The 25,589-nt window shown below is 48.0% G+C and overlaps 2 protein-coding genes across 3 annotated transcripts in view; both read right to left on the bottom strand.

The window, feature by feature from the left end:
* CD151 (CD151 molecule (Raph blood group)) overlaps positions 1-4,173 on the bottom strand; it is a 38,781-nt gene extending 34,608 nt beyond the window's left edge. For both annotated transcript variants that reach the window (XM_082485877.1, XM_082485875.1), the window contains exon 1: positions 3,477-4,173. The gene's annotated coding sequence lies outside the window, so the exon portion shown is untranslated. The remainder of the gene's footprint in view (positions 1-3,476) is intronic.
* A 5,450-nt stretch (positions 4,174-9,623) lies between these two features.
* CRACR2B (calcium release activated channel regulator 2B) overlaps positions 9,624-25,589 on the bottom strand; it is a gene marked incomplete at its 5' end in the record, with an annotated part of 42,232 nt that continues 26,266 nt past the window's right edge. Inside the window, 8 exon segments of the mRNA XM_082485698.1 lie at positions 9,624-9,858; positions 10,889-10,965; positions 11,710-11,817; positions 13,496-13,610; positions 16,116-16,197; positions 16,432-16,573; positions 16,748-17,042; positions 21,839-21,918. Coding sequence (XP_082341824.1) covers positions 9,774-9,858; positions 10,889-10,965; positions 11,710-11,817; positions 13,496-13,610; positions 16,116-16,197; positions 16,432-16,573; positions 16,748-17,042; positions 21,839-21,918 — 984 coding nt within the window. The 3' untranslated portion in view covers positions 9,624-9,773.

The following is a 25,589-nucleotide window of genomic DNA, read 5'->3' on the forward strand; positions in this document are numbered from 1 at the left end:
CTGCACAATTAAAACTGCATTTGGTTAGCTGTATCCTGCAGGCAGCGGCTGGGAGTCAACACCAAAATGAATTTAAATAGCTGTCAAGGGCCCCTCTGTTAACCTCACAGAACATAATCCCTGATGTCCTTACTTATCCCAGTAAACCAGTATCCTGCCTTCACTAACGTCCAGCACTGCTGACATCAAAACTATGCATGAAATACACACAAATGTATACATAACACACAAATATCAATATCAATAACTTCCTGAACACCCCAGCTGGCATGTGTCATGGCAGCTACTTATGCTTACACCCTTCTAAGGAGCCAGCTACACCTTTAGTCCCATATCACGCTGATTTCACTACTGCCTAAAATTCACCTACTGAGCTGTACACCACTTTTCCAGCTCGGACTGGAGAACCATAAGCATCCAACCAGCAAGAAGAACTAAGGTTGTAACTGAGACAGCCATACCAGAATGTGGCCCAGACCCCAAAACACACCTCTTATTCTGCCACACAATAGTGCAAAATAGTAATTATCCTCCTGCTCACACTGCTGAGAGTTTTATTACTGTGCAGCAGCCAGGACGCAGGACTAACAGGATTTATTCCCTGGGATGCCAGGCTGTTGAGATCACAAGCAGAGGAGTCTAGCAGGCAGGACAGAGCAGAGTACTGGCAAGAGAGATGCCCATCCACAGTGCTGCTATTACAGTGCTGATCCTTGCCCAGAGGGCCTGGCAGCAAATGGTTTTTGTGCCATGGGGAGGGATGGCATGAGGTGCTCTCCACAGAACTGACAAAACACCTCATCTCCACCCTGCAGTTCCTCATTTCTCTCTCCACACCCTGGCTTCAGGCACAGGGTGGCAGGGAAAAGCACGTCTCACAGATTGGGAAGATGGTCACCACCCTGTGGGAAAGCTCTGCCAAAGTGCACGTGCAAAAGAGAATGGGAAAAGAGGGCAATTTTACAAACAGTGACACTGTTCATTTCATTTTGGCTTTGCTGTGGCAAAAGGAAAATCATGTTCAGGGTCTGAAAGGAAGGATGAGCAAGTTAGACAGAAGGAGACCTGGTCTTCACCTTCAGGATCTTGAAGGTTTTTAAACAACCAGAGAGACTAAGGATTCTGTTCCTCACAGCCCAGGGAAGCTCAGACGAGCTGTAATTTCCAGGAGTCACCCTCCCTCAGGGTCTCCATGACCTCAGCTGTTGGTGCACATGCTCAGGGAGAGCTAGAGATAACCAAGTGTCAAGCCCAGGAGCAGAGAGTAGAGGTAGAAGAGCATCTTCTCAGGAGGCTTCAAAAGCATGAGAGAAAAATCTTCTTGGGGTGGTACTCCTTGCTAACTCAGAAGATGACTTTTGTATTAGATCCAAGAGAAGTCGAACCACAGCCCCAACTGGACTGCCGAAGTCCCTCTTACTCAATGCTCTGCTCTCTGCACTAAGAACAAACCCTCCACACATCTGCCTTGAGACAGGAGAAAGAAAACTTGACTGTTAAGCTCCCACAAAATGTACCACAGGATGGACTAACCACCTCAGACTCCAGAGTGAAATGAGATGTCATACATGGGACATAATCTCAAGCACATAGAAAAGGCATGGTCTTATTGTTTACAGGAGTCAACATACAGCAAGGACCGCCAGGACTTCTACCAGGCAACCGAGGGGGTCATTATCCTCCATTGCAGAAGGATTCCACCAAGAAGGTAAGCCATTATTTTAAAAAAGCCACAGGCCAGTCAATATATGTGACAGTTTGGAATAAAACATGCCTTTTGCAGAAATACAGCATATGGACAGAAAGACATCCAGGTCAGGAACTCAAAGACATCATCAGGAAACTACAGAGCAAGGATGTGATTTCAGGATAGTTACATGGAGAAACTTAAAAGCTGCTAACTCCTCCAACTCACAATCCAAGCTTTCAGCAAGGACATTTGACTCAAAGTACTGGCACCTAAAAGCAGCTGTAGCAAACCAGAGTCAGGACTCACATATGCAAGCCAGTGTTATGCCTTTGACAGGGACCCATCACCAGATGCCTCAAGTAAAGCATAAGTGATTTTTCTCCAAACACTGCCCAGCTTCCAACCATTTGCAAATCGGGGACTGCCCATCACAGGCACACAAACTCCTCCAGAGAATCTAAATACAATGAAACTTTTGCATCAACTTTTCTAGTTTCCATTGAGCTCAGCAACAGCACAGAAGAGACAGATGCTCTGCTCTCTCCATCACATCTTTGGTAGTGGCAAGAGTCACGCAGGAGGACTGGGATGTAGTTTTGCCTGACTGATGACATGCTAAGAGATGCTTCAGCCTCAACAATACCAGGTGGCAGAAAACCCATCACACCAAAAGCTTGCCTAAGAACCTAGGCAATGGCCTCAAAGACAGCAAAGGAAACACATTTTGGCAAAAGCGACTTGTTTCAAGACTGTTTCAACAAAATGGCCACCACTGGGCATTACCTCTGATGGGTGATGCCATTTTAATTAACTCTTGCTCTAGCAAACACCACGTGAACTCTCAGAGCAAGCCAGGAAGCGCTGTAGGGGGACAAAGGAAGCGAAGCAGCGTAATTTAAGGGATGCTATAGAGGAGCCTGAAATAAAGATATGTCACTACTAAAATTCAACAGGATACTGCAACAGGTTGATTACAAAAGCCCTCAGGAAGCCAAGATTTTTTTTAAATTTCCAGCAGTTTACATTCTTCATGAGAGAACACAGAGCAAAGGCTACTGGGAAAGATTCCTCACCACAAGCAACACCTCAGTGCAACAATAACCCATCAGCTTTCCACCTGATTCAGCTTCCAGAAAATTAAAGAAACGGAACATCGCCTGGGTCTTGTGGTAAGCAAAGGCCTGCTCTCCCCCTCCTCCAAGGGTCCTACAAGCCCAAATCTTACTTGTACAATGGGGAGACTTAACTGAACAAAAGGCAGAGGGAGAATAAAATACCGTTTCACAAGATTATGGCAACATTCAGAACACCTTGCCTAATGCACAGACTATGCAAAGCTTCTCAACACACCACCACCCCCATCTCCCACCCACAACAAGTTAAAACACTTAAAAAAAAGAATAACGCAAAAGCCAAGCCCCTGTGAAGTTGTACAGCGTCACTGTGCGCTGATGGGGCAGCAAAGCTGCGATAGAGCTGCCCTTCGATCACGGGGGCCAGGTACGGCCGGACCACCTCAGAGCCCGCCGGCCCCGCTGGGGAGGGAGCGGCGGGTGAGGGGAGCGCCAGACCCCGGCTGCAATAAACGGGGCCCACGGGCAGCGCTTTGCCCAACCCCCCGGGCCGGGCTGTCAGGGGCTGCTGCAGGCAGCACTCGCCGTCCTCCCGGCCCCCCCACGCCGCCCCCACCCCGCTTCCCCGCCGTGCCGCTTCCCAACGGCCGCGGGGCGACCCGCCCGCCTTCCACTCCCCGGGCGGCCGCCATTTCGGGGGCGCCCCGCCTCACCCCTCCGCAGCCAGCTGCGCCGCACCGGAGCGCTCCGCTCCGCGCCGCCTCACGCCCCGACCTGCCGCGCTGTGAGGGAGGGAAGGCGAGAGCGGGAGGGCGGTACGACCAGCCCAGCCCGGGACGCCCCGCGGGCGCCGCCGACCCGACCCCGCGGGGCGGTGCCTCGTCGGGGGGCGCCTCCCTCCGGCGCCCGGGCTCTCGCTCACTGCCCGGTCCGGCGGCGGGCACGGCCCCGACGAGGCCCCTGTGGTTCTATTCGTTTCCTGTAAAACAAAACGCCCCGAAATCCGGCCGTTTCGAGGTCTGGCGGCTCGGCCGTGCCTGCGGCGGGGCGGCGGAGCGCTCGGCCTTGCCGGTGCTGTGCAGGCCTGACAAACCGTGCCTTTGGTAGATGGTAGCCTCACGCTGGCGTTTCCATTGCCTCAGGCGACACATTACAGCAAACTCGAGCTAGAGCTTATTTCTCTTTGCTTTCTTCTTCTTTTTTTTTTTTTTAAAGGCATCAGACCTGCTTGTTGAAGAGTTTTCCGTGAAACATCCTGTAAATCAAGATCAAGCCCCGACTGGCAGATTGCCTCATCCTTCCATTACCTCATTTCAACTTCAGCCCAAATACCTCTGCGCTAAGCAACAGCCCTGTGCACAGGCTGGTCTCAAAAGAAAGACCCTCGCCCGCTCCCCTCCACAGCTGAGCGTCCCCGCATGGTTTTTTAGGGTTGGGTGGGAAGAGAGTAGATCATAGAATCGTAGAATGGTTTGGGTTGGAAGGAACCTTTAAAGGTCATCTAGTCCACACAACCCCTGCAATGAGCTGGGACATCTTCAACTAGAAGGGGTTGCCCAGAGCCCCATCCAGCCTGACCTTGAATGTTCCCAGGGGTGGAGCGTCTATCACCTCTCTGGGTGACCTTTTCCAGTGTTTCACCGCCCCCATTGTAAAAAGTTTCTTCCTTATAACTAGTCTCAATCTACCTTCTTTTAGTTTAAAACCATTACCTGTTGTCCCATCGCAACAGGCCCTGCTGAAAAGTCTGTCCTTCTTTCTTACGAGACCCCTTTAAGTACTGAAAGACAGCAGTAAGGTCTCCCTGGAGCCTTCTCTTCTCCAGATTAAACAACCCCAAATCTCTCAGCCTTTCCTCATAGGAGAGGTGTTCAGGCCCTATGATAATTTCTGTGGGCCTCCTCTGGACCTGCTCCAACAAGTCCATGTCTTTCCTGTGCTGAGTGGTCCAGAGCTGGATGCAGTACTCCAGGTGGGGTCTCACCAGAGCGGAGTAGAGGGGCTGCTGGCCACTCTTGATGCAGCAGAGATCTGAGCAAGGAGGGAGGGAAAAGGCCAGTTTAGGACCTCCTGGGTGTTTGCCTTGACTGTGGCACTTAACCTCTCCTGCCTGTGTGCCTAACTGAAAAATCACTTCATCCTTCCCAATAAGTAAGCCAACTCCTCTCTCCTCAGCCCATGAGGATCCAACCTAAGCTTAGCTTAGAGCCCCTGGAGAGCCAAGTGATTAAATAGAGCCTCTGGGGACCAGCTCACACTTACACATTGGGAAGTTTCTTGCAGGGAGTGTGCAGCAGAGCCAGGAGGCACCAAGAGACACTGGCCCCTACCCTGATGCACTTGGCCACTGCCTTCTTGCTGTGTCCAGAGATTTAATGTACAAACAGGAAAGAATGTAACCTCCCCCCTGGCAGATTTGGGTCAGTAAATGGGCATGATTAGGAACAACAGCTGCCTGCACAGCAGTCCTGTGCTTGGGAAAGCCTGTAGGTAATGGTGAGATATAACACAGGACCCCCCACCTCCCGATCCTCAGCTTATTACTGGAGTAATATATATTTACTGGAGATACATGTTTACCTTGAAAAAAAAACTAGTTTTACCTGGTCTATGTGGACTAACCATTTCAGAAAAAGCGCACACCTACATTTGTGTTTACAGGATCAGGGCCTTATTAAACCACATGGCTTGATATGCATATAAAGCATGCCTTGCAGGCCTGAAGAGGCTGGAGCTGGACTATTGTAGCTGCGCCAACTGAAATTTCCGTATGACTCATAAACAGCCAGCTAAGTAACAAGCAGAATGATGGTGGCTCAAAGAGCTAACAAAGCTCTGAACTGCAGAACTGTGGATCTATTGGCACCGAACAAGAGATTTCCAAATAGAGAAATTTCCAAAGAAATTTCCAAAGGTGTCTAGCATAAGCTATGAGATACATCTATACTTGGAACTTAAGTACTTGGTCAGTATATATATGGACTAAGCAATTAACAAGTAAAAAGAGCATGAAAAGGCACAAACAGAAGAAGGTGACAGGACAGAAAATGTGTGAGAGACTGGGTGATTCCCATAGCAGGAACTGATTAAACATGTAAACGGAAACTGTCCCTTGGAGTTCAGGCTGCTGGAATAAAGAAGGTAGAAGAAAACAACATTCCAAGCCTTTGCAATGCCTGTATTTGTCCTGTGGGAAAGCTTTAAACTTAACACTGTGGCTTAACACTCTCTCTTCAGCCCTGTTTTGGCTTTTCTAAGAGATGCTGTCAGGCTAATCCCATTATGCTTATCCTTGGCATATTAACATGAAAGATAAGTGAAACGCAAGGCAGAGTGGGGTCCCTTTGCCTGTGTGCTGAGCTTTGTGGGACCATTGCTGCTTATCAGAGCAGCTGGTTTTTCGCCTTTGCCCCAAGATCTGATTGTATACAGTGTTACACCGTTGCATGTGCCAGGATAAGGCTTCCCAGGCTGTAAGAAGAACAACTTTCTTGTGATGTGATTCTAAAATGCCTTACAGATTATGTGCAAAACGTCACCTGTCCACTAAGAGACTGCTGCCAATACAGCACAAGAATAAGCCCCCAGGCAGAGTCTATTTTGCATCCTCCCTCATGTCACGCCACCTCAGGATAGCCCCATTATTTACTTTTTATTTATGCTGCAGTTTTCAGCAGTCACTTGCAAAGGGTGGCTGTTCCCAGGGCTTCCATTTAGAGGCAGGAGAGATTCTGACAAAAAACAGGGGTATGAGGTAAAATTAGGAATTTTGTGGGAAGTCTGGTCTAGTTTGGGTCTGGTACCAGACAGGTTTAAAAACTAACAACATGCCCCTCTAGACTGTAAGGCTCTGGGTCTTTCAACAGGACATTTAGATATTGTGCAGAGAGACAACAAAAGACCATCCAGTAATAAAACACACCCTGGTGCTTACTGTTGTCCAAGCACAATCAGCTCAAACTCTGTGACACTTTGTCATGGTTGAAACAAATGTCCACCCTGTTCCTGCTAAAAAACATGTTAGAATGAGCTAGCTGTGGTATCAATTTATAGTAGGGGAAATGAGTAATAATTTCTTTGGTCAAAGTTGCAGAGAGATTAGTTCTGTAACGCACTAACATCCAGCTAGAACCATGCCAATGCACAAGGCTTAAAAGCAACCGAATTCCTAACTCTAGTGAAAAGAATGCATGGGACATTATTAAAATAAATGTTTAGTTCTACAAATATAAGTACAAGGTGAGAACATGCCCTCTCTGAAAGCACTACACTGCCCCCAGACATTGGGGAAGCATCTCCCCTTTTTCTCCTCCCTGCTCTGCCTTCCCTGATCAGCTGGACTCTGGCTGCTAAAGAGGTAAAAAAAAAAATCAGACTGGAGATGAATTGATCATGTGCTGCCTTCAAGACATGGGTTCCTGATCAACTCTCTCCCTACTTATAAACCTCCCATTTGTATCTCCATGGGGGACAGGCTTCTCAGCACTTCCTGAACAGCGAGAAGAGGAAGTCACACTACAATCAACGACTAAAAAAAGGAGGCTGAATCTCCTGCAGCATCTGAAAAAAAACCAAAAAATATCTCTCAACACAACCATTTGTAAGACAGCATTTCTTTATTGCCTGTACTCTGCTTGCGCACTAAGAAAACATGCTTAAGGTTGTACATTAAAAACACCCACATGGTAGTTCCTGCTGTTGCAATATGACAGCACTGATAAAGGTAATACATAGACTGCTCCATATTTGTGTGTCAGCTGTACTTCACGCCTTTGTCTTTCATGTGCTCTGTATACAGTGTGGGAGGTGTGCATTCAGACCACATTAACAGACTGGCTACTGCTCTCTTCCTTCTGCAGCAACTTCCCAAATCCTGCTGCTGCAGGTAAGTAAATGTTAGCATTACTGATGTGCCCTGACCAAAGATGCCAGCTCTTAGTCAGCACCACTCCTTATTAACCTGCAACTGGAGCATGATGCAGAGGAATCATTGACAGCAGCTTCTCCAACTCAGGTAGTGGGTTTGACCTATTCAACAGGAGGTAATATCTATGCTCCTTCATGCCCACATTGGCTAGAAAGCCAGAAAGCCGCATCTGTGTTCAGATTACAGGTGCTTTCTGAAAACAGAGAGGATCTCCTTTCCCAAACATCATTTCTTGCAAACACAAGCTGTTCCACTGGCAGCATGGCTGGTGTTACTCTAGACTCCACACCGGCAGCCCTGGTTCCTTCTGGACCTTTTCTAACTTTCTGCTTCCCAGACTCTGGAAGGCATTACTGTAATTAAACACAGTGTGAACCACAGCCAGCCGGCAGTAAGGACTGAGCAGGAGTTTATTACTTTTAACTATTCCTTTTAGTCAGGAATCCTGCTCTTCTGGAGAAAAACTTCCTCTTTCCTATGAGGAGTAAAGGGCACTGGGAGGAACCACAGAAATTCTTTGTAACACTGATGGGCTGTAGATGACTCAGAGCACTTTTCCTGCATGGGATATTCCCAGAGAAATTTGTGCAGTAAACAGACATTCAGAGTAATCGCCTTATCCCAAGAGAGGAAAGACAGTGGATAAATATAGGCATTCCCTATGCTGCAAGGCTGGGGGGAATGCGTCACAACTGTAGTATCACATCTTGCGCCTAAAATGTCAAAGTCACATACAGAAACGGGCTTAAAGAAGAAAGGGAACAGGGCATTACAAAAAAAGCTCACTTAGTCCCACAAGGCTTAAAGAGCAACTGAGCTACAAAACAGAAAGCATCACACCCCAGAGAACACCAGGGGCTTCATGCCCAGGCACAGCAGTAGCTATGCCGAGAGGCGCACGTTTGGGGCCAGTTCCTACCTCAGCCCATCCCTCCCCTCGCCCTGCGTTGCCCCACTCCTTAGTGACAAGAAGGCCCTTTCCCCACAGGACCAGGTTCGGTCCTGCTCTTTCTTAGGCCCTTCACCAGGAAAGCGAGGTTATTGCACAAGGTCACTGCAAGAGAAAGAGCTTCACAAAGTATGTTTCACACAGGCAGCTGCCTTATGCTTCCAGCTCAGATACATTTGAAAGCACTGTGGTCAAGCTAGCAGGGTGGGATCTTTCAGTACTACGGGTAAGTCTGTTCCTAGTTGCTGGAGGTTCTTCAGGAAAGGATAAGAGAATGGGAGGAAACGGGCAGCATTCAGCCTTAAAACAGGCTGTATACGGCGCCCCTAGTATGTACAGCACAGCTCCTGCAACGGGTTATGAATCAGCAGCACGTGCCAGCACCTGGGAGACCCAGGAGAACTGCTCTGTGTTCTGCAAACAGTAAGAGAGGGACAGTGACAAGGTCCATTAGGGTAAGAAAGTGAAGAAAGCCATTGGAATAACTCATTTTATCAATTCATACTGTAGCCACTTATGGAATCAGTTACCTACAATATTGGCAAGTCAAACCAAATTTCGCGGTAAATACAGGGCCTGATCCAGATCTTACAGGAACTGATGGAGGATTGTCTGCCAAGTGAAACAGGCTTTCAGCTGGGCTCTGCTGTTACAGAACTAAGAGCAGATGCTGCTCTTTGAGACGAATGAATACTACCTAGAGCTAGCCCAAATTTAAAATAATTTATCTCTTACACTAAAATTCTATTTAACACAGCACCCACTGTGTCCTCCACTGTCTGCTACTAGGCCACTTTGCCAAAAAGAAAAGGAACAAGATAAAAGCTTCCCTTTTACAGGGAAGCGACCTCTCCAGACAGAAGGCCCAGTTTGTGCTATTAGCCAAGACCAGCCAAATTCCCCCAAAGAAGCAGAGGCCTCCAGAGAACAGGGCTGCGTGCAGAGTTGGGAAAGGGAACAATGGAGATCATATGCGCATTTTGGCCTGATTTAGTGCCTTGAAATTCCCAGATGGGGAAAAGCTGCAGCTTCCCCAATGCAGAGCTGATACCATCAGATTTGGCTTGCTCAAAAGGAACCCCAGCTTCATGAAACAGTGTTGGCACATGTCTCTTGCTGACATATCGATGTGCCTTACGTGCAGCACCCTTTCCTCCTGGTGACATCTTCCAGCTGCAGGGCATTCTCCCTCTGCTTGTCTTCTTGTGCTGTCAGCAACCTGGAATAAGCAGCACAAATCAAGAACACAACCTGGTTACTGAGATCTTACTGCCAAGGCATTTGACTCTGCCCTTTGCTCCCCATCAGCCAGGGACATTTAGGATTTTAAACACTGACTGGCCCAAAGACTGGGCTTCGCTGTAAGCTGGGTCAGATAAGCCACACACAGAAAATAAGCATGAATTTCCAGGGAACAGGGAAAGAAACTGAACACATACAAGAGGGGACAGCATAGCTTAGTAGTCAGAGCACTAGACCCAGACGTGAGTGGTCTGTGTCTTATTCCCAAGCTCCCTCACTGATGGCAGAATCCCAGGATGTTTGTCTCACCTGTCTGGGCCGTGTCAGGCAGTGGCATAGTAATAAAGCATGCTGAAGGCACGTGCTATGGGAGACACGATTTACCTAGCTAGTAAGTAAATCATGCCAGTTAATGAACAGCTAAGTCCTGCTGTGAATTTAACAGAGATGATGCAGCAGGAGGTGAAAGAATAAAAGAAAACAAAAGGATATTTTTCATGCAAAATTTCAAAGACTTTTTTCAAAATGACTTCCTTTTTTAAAAACTAAAAATCTTAGAGCAAACTTCTTTTAGGCTTACAAAGTGTCTTATCTCCCTTTGCCACCAAAATATCACATTCTGTATAATGCTTAATAAGATAAGGAAGAAAAAAAATCCTTAGAGATGTGTGCAGACTTCAAACTGAAAATGCCAACTTAAAATCTGAGATAGTAAGCAAAGTTTTTGTGATGAAATACTCAAATTAAACTCCCAGTCTTTCAACAGCCAGCTCTACCAGATGAAGCTTTGCATGCAATAACATCCACTTTACACTTGGTGCTCTCCAGGCACAGAAGACAAGGACCTGAAGTTAGGGGGAAGAGCACATTGCTCCAGGTCTTTTTTTGTGACATGGCAGAAAGTCGGTCTCTAACAACCCCCTCTTCTTGCCTGTTCCCCAGGACAGCCCACACCAATCACCTACAGCTGGGGAAATATCCCAGGGCAACTGTTACTCTTTACTGACCTGGCCATGTGCAGCATGGGCTCCATGATGTTATAGCCAGTCATCGCACTGCACTCGTAGAAGACAGCCTTGTATTCCTGCCAGAGAGCACAGCAAGCACCCATGTTGGCTGCCAGCTCTCCCCCACCCACACCCCCAGGAGCTGGCCCACCCTGGCCGCTGGGAACTCTGCTGAGAGCAGTGGGGACCAGGAAGGTGGCTGTTACCACCCTGCTGGGGTGCACACCCTGCTCACCAACCCAGGAAAAGGAGATGCTTTTTCAGCATTGGGGGCCCAGCCAGAGCATCCAAAAGGGAATACTGGGGAAGTTATTTGGGAAGAGAAAACATTTGCCCAGGGTACTTGGATTCCCTTACTTTTGTGTTGCTGAGTCCAGAAGATGGGAAGCACCTCTGAAACCCTGCCTCCACCCACCCAGGGGCCAAGGTACCAGTGGGGATGCAGATGCAGGGACTGAGGAAGGAAGCAGGATGATTTTGCAGAGCATGCATTAGGGGAGTCCTCAAATGGGAAAAGAGCCATGCATGCTCCCCTCAGAAAGACTGAGCATCGCTGTAAGGAGGCATCAAGCCTCAAGAGAAATACATGAGCATGCCTCAAGGGCTATTGTCTGCCACATGCTGGCCACCACCTCATCCTCCCTGGTACCAGAAGGACTTCAGTACATGTTTGCATTGCAGAAACAGGGGGTGTGGAGGGGAGAGGGAAGGTAGCATACTGGGAAACAGCTCCAAGAAGGGCATCCTGCCAGTCAGGCTGCCCTGCTCACAGCTGGAGGGAGGCTGCAGAGCAGGTTGAGCAGCAGACCACAGAGTCACACCTTCGCCAACCTTTCCCCCTCCACCTTGGGCACATTCCGGGTCTCCCTCTGCGCAGCATCCATTTTATTTCCAAGCAGAAAGACCACAGCTCCATCGTCAATACCTTCCTGCAAAAGAAACAGAATAAAGCACCCTAGAGATTCAGCTGGGGGAGGGAGGTATCTTGGAGCACATCCTGTTCCAGCTCATGCAAACAAGACCTTCAGTGGCAGCAGGATCAGGCCCTTTAGCTCATTAAAGGGCCATTCCTCCAATAGCCCCAGGGATTTGTAGAAGGAAGCTTAAACTACAGGAATGTATTTCAGATGTTTGGTACGTACATCTGGGATGATGAGAAAGGGGAGACAAGACATGAATTCCATTCTGGGAATAACGAGCCTAAAAAAAAGTAGTTTGCTGCTGTTTGGAATTTAAGTTCATGCAGAGCTTATTAAGTTCAGTAATTTTTTTGTGTGTGGTACTATTCGTCATATATGCTGTCCTAAACTCAACCATCCCTTGCTGAAAATCCACTGGCCAAGCAAGCTAAGCAACTTTCAACTCTTGTATAGGGTCTCTGTAGGAACTCTTACTCCTAGGCGATTCCTGGAGTAAAACTCCTGGAGTTTTTCCTTTGGTAAAACTCCCTCTAGTTCCACTGGCTCACTAGAACATCATCAGAGTAAGGACTGCAGAGTGGGGCCCTGAGTTATTTCCAAACTTGGCTGCCCTGGATGACTTACAGTACCTGAGAAGCTTCAAAGCAAGATAAAGACTAAGATGGGGAAAGGAAAAGAAGAGAGATTATTAAAAGTTACAGAATTCAGGTGCTTTGATTTTCTGTGTGCTGTTTAACTTTCCTGAAAGGAGTCTGATTTTCAGAGACTGGTTAGTTTTGAAAATCTTAACCTTTGATCTTTTAGAGTCCAAAGAAATAGCTAAGCAGGTAGGGTTTTTTTTTCCCCCATCAGGACTATGGAAGTTAATGATATGAGAAACCTCCAACCTATGCTTATTCATTCCACTTAGATTTTGGTTTTTGAGACTTGGCACAATCAAAACAAAACCACCCTTGACAATTTCCCTTCAGCTCTGAGTCATCTACACACAACTTATTTAAATTACACAGACAAGTATTTTTGTCTCTGCTAGCAGACACAAGCCACAGATTAATGCTTTTATTGAGAGTTTGGAAATAAAAAGCTGGGGGGCAGCCTACAGTATTTCTACACACTCACCAAGTAAAAAATAAAATTAAAAAATCAACTGTTAAAGTTGAAGCAAATGGGGGGGGGGGGGAGCTATTACTAATATTTCAATCTCATCTAGAAATCTCAAAGCAGAGTCAGGATGTGATCATGTGAACCGCTGTGCATGCATGCTGCAGGTCTTAGCCTGCACCAGGGCCATCTCCCTTTCCTCTGCATAGGCTGGACACCAGGACAACTCCTTGCCTGAGCACAGGTGCGATGTGACTGTATTTAGGAGACGTTGCCCAATGCACATGGGCTGCTTACAAACACACACTACTGTTTTAGCAGGTCCCACCAACAAAAACATAGAAACAGCCCTCCCTCATTTAATGGACTACCACTGGCTTTGGTAACTTCAAGAAGAAGCCCCTGGCCCCAGACTGACTATCACAGGCAGTACCTACAGCATCTGCTTTGATAACTCATCTTCCTGTGGTCAGTAGGACCTCCTGGGGCACCGGAGAATGTCGCTCACAGACAGACTGTTGGAGCTGGTCTGGAGCAAGGCAGCAGCAGTACCACGAGCATTAGAGAGCTGAGGCCCTGCTCTCACCTGGACACTGCTCATCCAGTTCCGCACCGCCGTGAAAGAGCACTCAGCTGTAATGTCGTACATCACCAGAATCCCATCTGCTTTCCGGAAATATTGCTTGGTAATGCTCCGAAACCTGAGCCCAAATGAAACCAAAGGCACTCTCAGAACCATGGCTGTGTAATGACAAGAAACAGAATGGGGTTATCTGTCTTTTAGTGCAGGCTTTCTGCAAGGCCTGGCAGCCCCTGTGCATGAGATGTGTCCCCTGGGCCTGGTGCGTACAGACTGGTGACAGGCAGGTCAGATCCTTGCACCTTTGAGGCAGGCCAACAGCCATGAGTAAGCAGGAGTCTTTCCAAACTCATGGTGCTGAGAAAGCAGGAAGGAAAACCTTTGCAGGTCAGGAGGAAAGAAACAGAAGAATCTGTTTAGGTGGGACAGGAAAAGGTCTATAAAAATGGAAACAGCTTAAGAAAACATGACCTCTCTAGAGTCCAGAAGAATCTGCAGACTAAGCTGTACCACAGTATAAACTAGGCGTGCATAATGTCTGCCCCAGTGCTGCCAAAACAGCAATTAAGATCTCAGCATCAGTACAATCTGTTTCCAGTTTTGAATCTATAAAGCAATGCCATCATACATAAAAATCAGCAGTTAGACACAATTTCCGGGAGAAACTCCCACCAGATATCTACTTTGTCCTTTGGGTACCAGTTAGAATCACAGACCTGTATTTTGGGAATAAATTCCAACAAAAAAGAAACCCAAACCTTAAAATCTGTACGCAGTTTGTGACAGGGCCATGATATAACCACATTGATTGCAAACTGATGGAATTAAATGCAACAGAAGTACTGAGATCTCACTGGAGAGCTGTGTATTTCAGCCCTGCACAGGATAATAAGCTCTCCTATTCTATTAAGAGCCAAGAAAACCTACAGCAAGTAGTAACCCTCCTGAACTCTTCAGATGATTGCCTGAAGCCAGTTCTTTCTCACTACAATAAGGGCATGACATTCTAGCAACTACCCAACTGAGAAAGCACAGACTCTATCTTTGGCAGTCAAGTGCACATCTGGAACAACAGGACAGGCTAGATGCTCCAGAAGCAGCATCAAATGTAGTGTGTACCAGTCTCAGTAAGTCACCAAGGAGTTCTCCTTGCACACTCCAAGAGGTTCCTCTATCTCTTCCATAGGATATTCACAGTTGGATACCTACAGTTAGAAGTAATTAATATTTCTCTAGAAGCAAGAAAAGCTTTTGTTTCTTCCCAGGTCTCCTATTCAGTATCAGCACTGAGCCAAGCTTTCTCTTGCAAGTATACGTCTAAGACCTGCTAATGCTGCAGGGGCCTACCCTAGAAGTCCTTCTGCAGAGACAATATCTTGAATTTGGTCCCTGATGCAATCTAGCCTCAGTAAATATTACACTTCATGTCATAACAACTCCCCTTACTGCTCAGCTTCAGCACTGAAATAACCAGCAGAGTCTCCTCAAAAATCATTATTTCTTCAGCACGAAGCTTGATTTTGGAAGATATAGTTTGCTTCTCAATAGATACTCCTGCTTAGTACATTCCCACCAGGTTTGCATGGTCCAGCTTACTGAGGTAGCCAGCATCGTTACTCCGTTAGCACAGCTCAGGACTGTAATATTCCCATGACCTCAGCTGCCTCCTGAAGGCCTACCCCCATAACATATTTAGCCCAAAATACCCAGTACATATGTTTGCCAGGCTCTTGAGGTTAACAGCCTCCTTGAAATAGCTTTTCATCTTCAGCTTCAAAGTGCATCCTAAATAAAGTCTAATTTACATAAAGGTAGTGCTGGGCCTATATCTCTAGTAGCAGATGAGGATCAAATGTGTCCTCTACTACTCTGATCCTGATCACATCTAGTGATGGCCCATGCTTTTGAAATTAGAGCCTTCAAATGGAGAACCTGTATTCACTGTCGCAAAAAGCTACGTTGCCCCTCTATCAAGGATTATCACTTCCACAAGTCTATCAGCAGAAGGGACAGTGGAAGTGGCCAATAAGCTCACTGACAGAGTCTAGCCGGGTAGTTCAAATCACCTTCCCCGTAGGTGAAGCTAATTCAGCTGGCTCTGTCTGAATCAGATCTGGAAAGGTTCACACACTCCCTTCTACCCTCTGAATAGCATGTGGTGGTGAATCCCTGGGGACAGCAGTGGCACAGCTAAATCTGGGAAAAGGATGTCTATCCAAAGCTTTGTTTCCATCCCAATTGGCAGCCATGTCCTGCAGCTTTTCCTAGAGACAGGCTGATGCAGGAGAGCTTCGAGGGCTAGAGGCGCTTCAAACCCCACACCATACAGTGATTTATGGACAGACTACCTGAAGCCACAAGCATGCAGGTCAGACATATGAAAAACTTCTTTCCGTCAGTCCTCAGAGCAATCTCCCTGGGCCCTGCTTTGCAGCCACAGCTTCTGGAAATCTCCAAAACAAACCTTTGCTGCAGGTTCAGCACTGGAATAGCTGATGAAACCTCTCTGGTCCTTATGAAGCTAACACTTTTCCCAGAGACAGAAACCAGGTGCACGCACTCTTTGCCTTTCCTCAGTTTTCTACACTGAGCCTAGCAGTAGGGCATGCTTACAGAAATTGCTTACCTTTCTTGTCCAGCTGTATCCCATAGCTGTAAGGCAACCTGAGTGTTATCCACCATCAGACTCTTCACCTGGTAATCGATACCTGTCAGGAAGGTAAGAATGATCGTAAGGCGGGATAGAGAAAGAGCAACTTGCCATTGCAAGGCCAATCTCCAAGATCAACGCTATTTAGTTCAGAGAAATTGTAAGATTGATTTGAAATTGGGTGACAGACCATCTTTACCTTTAGTTGGGCTAAAATATGGGCAAAAAGCATGTGTCTAGGCTGACTTTCCCACCTTTCTTAGCCAGATGAGTCAGGAACCCTATTACTTACCGATGGTTGCATTGAGCTCAGGCAAAAACCTGTCGTAGCAGAAGCGGTGGATGAAGGAACTCTTCCCGACGCCGGAGTTCCCGACAAACACCACTTTAAAGATGCGGTCTGGGGAACAGCTGGCTGGTTCCAGTGCCTGGAGCTACAATGGAAGAAAGGGATACAGTTTTGAAAAGCCCAGCTGCAGACTGTGCTTTGATTTAGGCATTGGACCTCTGCGCTATATGGAGCTGGAGTTAGAGGGGAAGAGAGTCAGAAATGCTCAAACCCCTGGTAAGCAAGTATTTGAGGAAGAACCCCAAGTAATCGCACTCACCCTGGTTTCAGTGCCAACAGGCTGTCCTCTAGGAGGCAATGGAGCATCATCTAATCCATCTGCATTTTTTCTACAGTCAGCTGCACCCTTCAAAGCCATCTTCAACCACTCAGCATCTGCTGCCAATGACCATGTCCCCTTGTCTCTGCTCTTCTCTCTGAAGTTGATGCTGCCTCCTTCTTCTGTCTTCAGCCATGTCTCGTTGCCTGGGAAGTATTTACAGCTCTTTTTGTTGGGTTCTTCCACTGCCACATCCACGGGGAAGGTAAAAGGAAGGTCCGCAGAGGCCAGCTGTCTGCATTAAAGCCCACAGGCACCACAAATGATGGGGGGAAGGGAGGGAGAGGAGGAAGTTGCAAATTCCCAAAACAACCAGTGTGATCCAATTAATGCATATGCAACGCTTGCAGGAACTCTACTTCATACATACACTCCCCATGCTACCTGTGACTAAGGCATCAATGGCACCCCTAGGGAAAGAGAGACAGCTCACCTGAGCTATGCTGTACTCATATTTGCCAACATATATTTAATTAATTTTAATAAAAATTCCCACTTTCCAGATTTTTAAAGGATTCTTTGCTTGCCACTTCTCACAATATTGAAAAATGAGGCAAAGCATTCAAAGGTGGCAACAGGAAAAGGCAAAAAAGGCTTTTAAAAAAAAAAGGCAACAACCCCCCCTCTATTTTTATTACCAAATACAACAAAAAAGAAGTAACAAAGGTTTCAAAGTTAGTGAAAAGAGTTTTGACTGCAGCCAGTAGGGCAAGGGCTGGCTGATCGTCCTTGGGAGGCTGCATGTGGTGTGCACACATGTTACTGCCCTCTGCTGAAGGCACACAGCCGTGCTCCAGGAAACAAGTCCATCGCTTCAAAATGCTGCTGTAGCAGAGCCTTACTGAGTTCAGGCAGCAGAAACCTGCCACAGGTGTGCAAATTGCAGTGAGCATGCTCACACCAGGGTCACTTTGCCTGGTGTTGGCTCTGTGCTGGCCTTCATCCATGCCTGGCCTGAGGTAAGGACCCAAAAGACAGAGCACTGGAACAGGCTGCCCAGGTGAAGTCCCCTTCTCTGGAGATTTTCAAGACCCACCTGGATGCAGTCCTGAGTAATGTGCTCTAGGCGATCCTGCTTTAGCAGGGGAGTTGGACTAGATAATCTCTACAGGCCCCTTCCAACTCTGGAAATTCTGTGATTCCGTGAAAAGATGCTTGTTTTACAAAGCTCCCAACCAGCCACACTGCTCTCAATGGCAAGAAATCCCCAGGACCCCTGCCCAAGCTGTGGTAGTGGGGAATAGGTGTTGCACTGACTGTGCCTACACAAGAACAGGCTGATGCACTTTGTTCACTGGGGGTAGATCTGACATGGTAAGTGGAGGAACAGGCTTCAAAAGAGCAGCTAGAATAACCGATTTAAACTACTGGAATCACTGCCGAGGAACAAGGCAGCATCTTAGATCTGCCTAGGATTTCCATGGTTAAAGAATTAGACGAAGGCTAAGAACTCAAAGGGCTTTTTCCATCAGATATCTCCATTGACTTCACTGGCCACCAGATTGCATTTGGAAGCAAATTAGAGAGACCAGAGGCTTATTACAGTCAATCTCTTCAGAAGCAGCACATCCCACCTCTCTGCAACATTTTTCTCTTGCTACTGCTGCAGGAATCAAGGCAAAAACTCTTCTCTCTCACTCCTGCAGGTACACCTCATCAGAATCACAGAATAGATTGGGTTTGAAGGGACCTTCAAGGTCATCTAGTCCACACAACCCCTGCAATGAGCTGGGACATCTTCAACTACAGCAGGTTGCTCAGACCCCCATCCAGCCTGACCTTCAATGTTTCCAGGGATGGGGCACTACCACCCCTCTGGGCAACCTCTTCCAGTGTTTCACCACCCTCAGCATAAAAAATTTCTTCTATACATCTTGTCTGACTCTACCCTCTTTTCGTTTAAAACCATTACCCCTGGCCCTATCGCAATAGGTCCTGCTAAAATGTCTGTCCTCATCTTTCTTACAAGACCCCTTTAAGTACTGAAAAGCTGCAATAAGATCTCCCTGGAGCCTTCTCTTCTCCAGACTAAACAACCCCAAATCTCTCAGCCTTTCCTCATAGGAAAGGTGTTCCAGCCCTCTGATCATTTTTGTGGGCCTCCTCTGGACCTGCTCCAACAGGTCCATGTCTTTCCTGTGCTGAGGGCTCCAGGGCTGGATGCAGTACTCCAGGCGGGGTCTCACCAGAGGAGAATACAGGGGCAGAATCAACTCCCTCACCCTGCTGGCCACTCAGCTGGATGTCACCCACAAACTTGCTGAGGGTGCACTCCATCCCACTGTCTATGTCACTGATGGATATATTGAACAGTACTCATCCCAATACGGACCCCTGAGGGACACCACTTGTCACCGATCTCCATCTCGACACTGAGCCGTTGACCACTACTCTCTGGGTCCAATAATCCAACCAATTCCTCATCCACCAAATAGTCTGTCCATCAAATCCATACCTCTCCAATTTAGAGAGAAGGTGATGTGTGGGACCATATCAAAGGCCTTACAGAAGTCCAGATAGATGACATCCATAGCTCTTCCCTTGTCCACTGATAGACTCCATCATAGAAGGCCACTAGGTTGGTCAGGCAGGACTTGCCCTTGATGAAGCCATGCTGGCTGTCTCAAATCACCTCCCTGGCCTCCATATTACCTTAACACAGCTTCTAGGAGCATCTGTTCCATGATCTTCCCAGGCAGAGAGGTGAGGCTGACAGGTTGGTAGTTCCCAGGCTCCTCCTTTCTACCCTTTTTAAAAAGGGGTGCAACGTTTCCCTTTTCCCACTCACCGGGGACTTCACATGACTGCCAGGACTTCTCAAATATCATGAAGAATGGCTTCGCAACTCCATCAGCCAATTCCCTCAGGACTCTGCGATGCATTCTCATCAGGTCCCATAGACTTCTTGTATCTTCAGGTTCCTCAGGTGGTCACGAACCTGATCTTCTCTTACAGTGGGACGGGCTTTGCTCCCCCAGTCCCTGCCTTGAGGCCCATCCACTTGCGATGCACGGGAAGAGAAGTTGCCAGTGAAGACTGAGGCAAAAAAGCGGAGTACCTCAGCCTTCTCCTCGTCCGTTGTTACCAGTTTGCCAGTCTTGCTCATTAGGGGGGTAAGCTTTCTTTGACCTTCCTTTTCTGGCTGACATACCTGTATGTCATACCTTTTTATTATTCTTTGCATCTGCTGCCAAGTTCAGGTCCAGCTGTACCATGGCCTTCCTGATTCCATCCCTACACAACTGGGCAGTGTTCCTACACTCTTCCCAGGTTACCTGTACTTGCTTCCACTGCCTGTGCATTTCCTTCTTGTCCTTTAGTTTGACCAGTAGGTCTTGACTCAGCCATGTTGGTCTCTTCCCTTCCTTTCCTGATTTCTTACACCTGGGGATCAAGAGCTCTTGCACTCTATGGAAAGCATCAGGGCTGCAAAATTCACCTACTGCCATGCCTACACTTGTTCCGTGAAAGGGAGCTCACATTTCTCATTTTCATCCCTGCATCTGCCCCAATTGCCAGCCCAGAGCCTGGCCAGCTGGAACCCCTCCCCATGGAAAATAAACATATCCTCCCAGGACAGGCTCAGGGTAACAGCCCTCATCTCTCAGGGCTAGCAGAAGTAGCAGCAATGAGGGTCTGAGAGTCAAAAGCCTCTTTGGGAAAGGGGGGGGGGGGGGAACAAACACAAAACTTTTTGAACAGTGACTCCAGATCTAATGGATTTTATTCATGTTTCTCAAGCAATGTGGTGTGACACAACACTGGGACAGAGACAGGACTAACAAATACTTCTCCTCACATCACCCTCACTGCCAGTCTTCTTCATCTGTTAAGCCTTTCTGGTGGGTTTATGCCAGTAGCAACTAGCAGGACCTTTGCAAGAAATAGCTGAGGGTGAGGATAGGAGCAACCTCCAGATCAGCCTGGGCTCAAAAATCAGAAGTGGTCCACAGTTGACCTGGTTTTCCACCAGTCCATGAGCCCACGAGCCTGAAGCTCAATTTTTAAATGCCACTACCAGAATTGCAAGCATTAAGGGTGAGTTGAAGCTGGAAGAAACACTGAGCCTAGACCTACGTCTCTGGCTGGCACCAGGAGAAACTGGGAAGTGGTGGAACCTGCAAAGACCCGGTAGGAAACAGAGAAGCCTTTAAAACCTGTTTGGGGCCAGCAGTTGCAGGGGAGATCCAGCTCCATGCCAGGTCAGGGCTGGGCTGGCCTCCCCTTCCTCTCAGAAGCAGCAGACTTTTGGCTCATACCACTGTGCTGGTCACACTAGTTAGTTTGCAAGGGCTGATGTTTAATGCCAGCACAGTTCAGGCAAGCAGGCATATGTGGGTATTGAAGCCACTGTATAGTTTGTGTGTATTGTGAAGAAAAAAAAAAAAAAGAAAAAAAAAGGCCTTGGCCGTACAGACATGTTCACCTGACGTGGCTCAGAGGGAGGCCTGGTCTGCCAGGTGAGGATCTGCAGAGGTGTGGAGGGAGATGGGAAGGATGAACCCACCTGGAGCTGGGCCCTCTCCTTGGGGCTTTCAGCTGCCAAAGAGAACACAAGCCTTGTGCAACTCCTGTCCTATCCCATGCCCCAAGGATATGTGCTCTGGCATGAGGCACCAGTGGACAGGATTTCTGCCTGGGGAGGAAATGGCACACTTGGGAGATGATCCAGTCATTTTAATGGAGCTGCCCAACTCGGTCAGAGGCAGCCTTTTTGACTCCCATCCCATGAACACTCCCACAGCTTCTGATAGCGTTTAGGTTTGCTCCCCCCTTGTCGCATGTAGAAGCAGCCCAGAGGGGAGCCACCCCCCTGCAGAAATTAGCTAACAGCATCCTCAGCTTCATGCTGAGCCAACACCACCTGATGCCAAGAGGCAGCTAAAGCCACAGCCAAGCTGCACCCCACCATGCTCCCAAAACCAGCCTGCACCAAGGTGGGAGAATGAGACACAGGACACAGCTAGACTGACAGGGTACTCTGGCAGGCACAGACTGACACCATGAACACAACACAGATGCCCATCTAACCGTTTGACCGGCTTGTCATCCAGCAGGTAACTGCCTAGCATTGACCCTTTCTTCAACAGGGACTTTTTGTTCTGAGGCACCTGGAAGTTGAAAAGAGAAGGGATGAAGAATGTGATTAGGACCCAGGGACATGACCAGCCCCAGTTCAACCACTTGCCACCTCCGCAGACCTCTTTGGGGAGTCAAGGCTGGAGCCCTTGCAGCCCAGCATCATGTGGTGGTAGTGACCTGCTGGCAGGCTTGAACAGAGGTGAGCACAGGGCTTGCTTTTCTCAGTTCAGCTCATTTAGCTCATGCTAGAAGGCATCGCGGCTGCTGCTTTCCCCTTTGCAACAAAATCCATCAAAAATAGTGGTGTCCCAAACTGAACACTTCCTCTGGACAGCCAGAGCTTTTATTTCTGTGGCTTGTTCTCCACTTGGTCTCACAGCTGAATCTCTCTTTCCCCACCTGCTTTTTTATTATGCTGATGTTTTGTGGGACAGACTAATTGCTCCCTCCTCAGAAGGAACTAGTACCCCTCCTACACCAGTACTCACCCAGAGCTGCACATGCACATAGGAAAGGAAAGAGACTGCTCTGCAAAGGGCAATGGACATGCTCTGCCTTACATGAATGTCCTTATCCACGCTTTCCTCCTACTTACCTGACTACACACTTCCTACAGCCACAGTTTACCAGCTCCCTAGAGAAGAAAGCAGGACAACTCCTCTTGCAACCCTCTTCCCACCCATGCAGCAGCTTTGTCATCCTTAGCAAAGATGAGCAACTTGCCTGTGGAGATCATGCAGGAAAGCCTGTGGCAGGGAGAGGATTGACCTGGCAGCTCCCCCAAATGCCATGCCAAAGCCTAGCCCCCCCCCCCCCCCCTAAAACCAACTGGCTAACTGCTCCGGCTACGCACAGAAAACACAAAGCAAAAGACAGTGGGGCAAGGTGAGGTGCGCACTGCCTCTGCGCTGGGGGAAAAGGAGATGTACTCACTCTGTAAGTCTGGAGGTTTCTGGCACGTCCTCACAAGTTATTTCTTGGGGTAAAGGTGGGGAAAGAGTTTACAACCTGCCAGATCTGCTCTGGCAGCAGTTTTGAACTGACCAAACACCTGCAGGCAGCTCTGGACAGGCTTTCCTTCATGCTGCCCACAGCCCAGGGGAGGACTACAAAGATTGTTTCTTCAATAACCCTTGTCTTATTTTAAAAGGCAAAAAAATTAAGAAGCTGCTGTTTTGGCCAGAACTCCCAGGACCTTTACTACAATGCAGTCCAACAAAAAGAGACACTCTGAACTCCACAGAGGACCTCACCCAACTCGGAACTTTGAGCGGGAAAAAAACCTGCCACCCCAAAACTTTTTTTACATAAAAAACTGGCATTCAAGAGAAGCTCCAGCCATAGAAACATTCCAACCCTCACAACTGCAGAGCACATATCTTCCAAGGCAAAGGACCCTCAAGTGCACAGTGACCCTTCGGTCAACATTGATATCAGGCTGTGGTTCAGCCAACCAGTGGTTCTCCAGTGGGAATGGAGGAGGAATTTTCAGGGTTTGAGCAGGTTCACTCAAGGGCACTCTCTAGACACAAGGAGACAAGGAAGTCATGTTACAGCCAACTGGAGCTGAGTTACAACCTTCAAGTCACCTGCGAAGCAAAGAGACTCTCAGGCAATCTGCTATGGCACCACCCTACCCAGAGAGGAAACAACCTGAAGAATACATACCTGGGTAAGAAAGGAGAAACAACAGGGCATGTTTTGCCATTGGTTCTGCCATGCTTTATTGGCCTGCCAGGTTTGTGTAACATTTGGCTTTTCACCGGGACGATAAACGGACAGACAAGACATCACAGCTGTACAACACACAATGGCAAGGATTCCACAACAACAGCACATGTACAAGCATTTTGGATGGGAAAGATTCTATTTTATATGGGATAGGAAAAATGCTGGTTTATCAGGGAAATACAAATACGCATCCAATGTAGTCGAAGTCCCAAAACACTCTTCATGATAAGCAGACATGAAATTCACTCTGTCAACATACAGCATGCAAGCATAACTCCATAGCCAGATGGGTCATGGGTGTGAAAGTGTACCCGCACTCTTGTGTCTTAAAAGCACCCAGCAGTGGTTTGCACACAGGCAGAAATAGACACACATTGCTACCTGTGACCTAGCCACTGGGGCAAAACAGTGCCCTATGGTGCCATGGGGCCAGGGTCTGCCTGCCCTGACCAGGCCAGAAACTCTTATGAAGAGCAAGGTATTAAGCCAGGCACTGAGAAGTGCAAAGGAGCAGCGGCTGGGTAGCTATCAGCCGCGTACAGCCCAACTCCTCCTTCCAACCACTTCAAAATCTTTGCCATGAAAGAAGCACTGTTCATCACACCTTCATTTCACAGAAATAACACAAACCTTCCCAACACTAACAGAGGGTATTAAAGCCTTGGGCTTCTTTTTAGCCTATAAAAGCATTGATAGTCTTTGGCAGAGAATGTGTCACACACCAGAGATCCCATTCAGAAGGCTGGACTCTCTTTGCTGCTGCAGGGAAACATTACTATTTTCTCTCCTCCTTACAGTGGGACAGGCTGGACAGCAGATCTTCTGCAGGTGTATGACAATAGCAGCATCTCTGCAATCCCTTGGAGCCCTGCTTTCCTGCAGACTAAAACAAGAGTGGCCAACAACATGTCCTAGCTGACAAAGGTAAAAATTCTTATTCCAGTACATGCTTCATCTGCCCAGCATGACACAGCCTTGCAGATGAGCAATGGTAGTAGTAGGAGTTCACCCTGCTGCCCCATTCCTACTGCAAGCACAGGGAGAAGGGAGAAAGCGCCTCCTCTATATTATGACTCTCTGCTAGGGTCTCTTTTAGGTTCACCAGCAACTGTCATGAGCAGGTCCTAGTGGGGGAAGAGGAGAGGAGAACAGAGGAGAAGCCGGCAAGTTTTGTACACACAGAGGTACATACCTGAACCGTGGTCTCCATGGGCCATTTGCCCCACCCACAGGAACCCAGAAGCTGATGAAGCACTACACATGGAAAGAGAACAAACCATTTTCTTTGCCTGCTTGCACTGGGCTCTGCTACAGAGTGACTGTGTTTATTACTTCTCCAAAAGAGATCAGGAAGCTCTGGTGCACACACACATACTTAGCAGCTTTAAAAATGGAGGGGCGGGGGGTGTGTGGGGGGGAAATCTTCTTTCAGATTTCAGAAACACGTACGCAGAGGCACACACCTCACCTCCATCCAAAACAGATACTGAAGTTATTTTATACATCTGCTGCTCCACTTGGAGAAGAACTCCAGCCTCTCCCCCAGCAGGGCATATCAACCCTTATCTGGGCACCATCCCTGTGCTTCCCTTACACACCAACCAGAAAGTCTCTCATGGCCTACCACTACCTGTCCTCACGGCAAGGCAGGTAATTCCAGGTCTTCAAGTGGGGCATGGTGGCAGAGCAGGCAAAGACACATGGTGGCAGGGATGGGTCCAAGAGGAGCACAGAGCAGCCTTGCCAGTGACACTTGGGAACACAAATACGTTTTCATGAAAAAATAGTAAGAATTAAAAATAGGTCACATGTTCGTACTTATCTTGGAGACTGGGAAAGGCCAGAGATGGAGCAGACTGTTCCAGACATTAGAGGCCCCCTGCTTTCTCTTAGCCCTCTGACATAAGACTCACTACTGCACCTCCACCCCGGCAGAGTTCACAGGAATGGGGAGCTGTCCCAGAGGAAC

Source organism: Vanellus vanellus, assembly GCF_965231255.1.
Source record: "Vanellus vanellus genome assembly, chromosome: 6".
Classification (NCBI taxonomy): Eukaryota; Metazoa; Chordata; class Aves; order Charadriiformes; family Charadriidae; genus Vanellus; species Vanellus vanellus.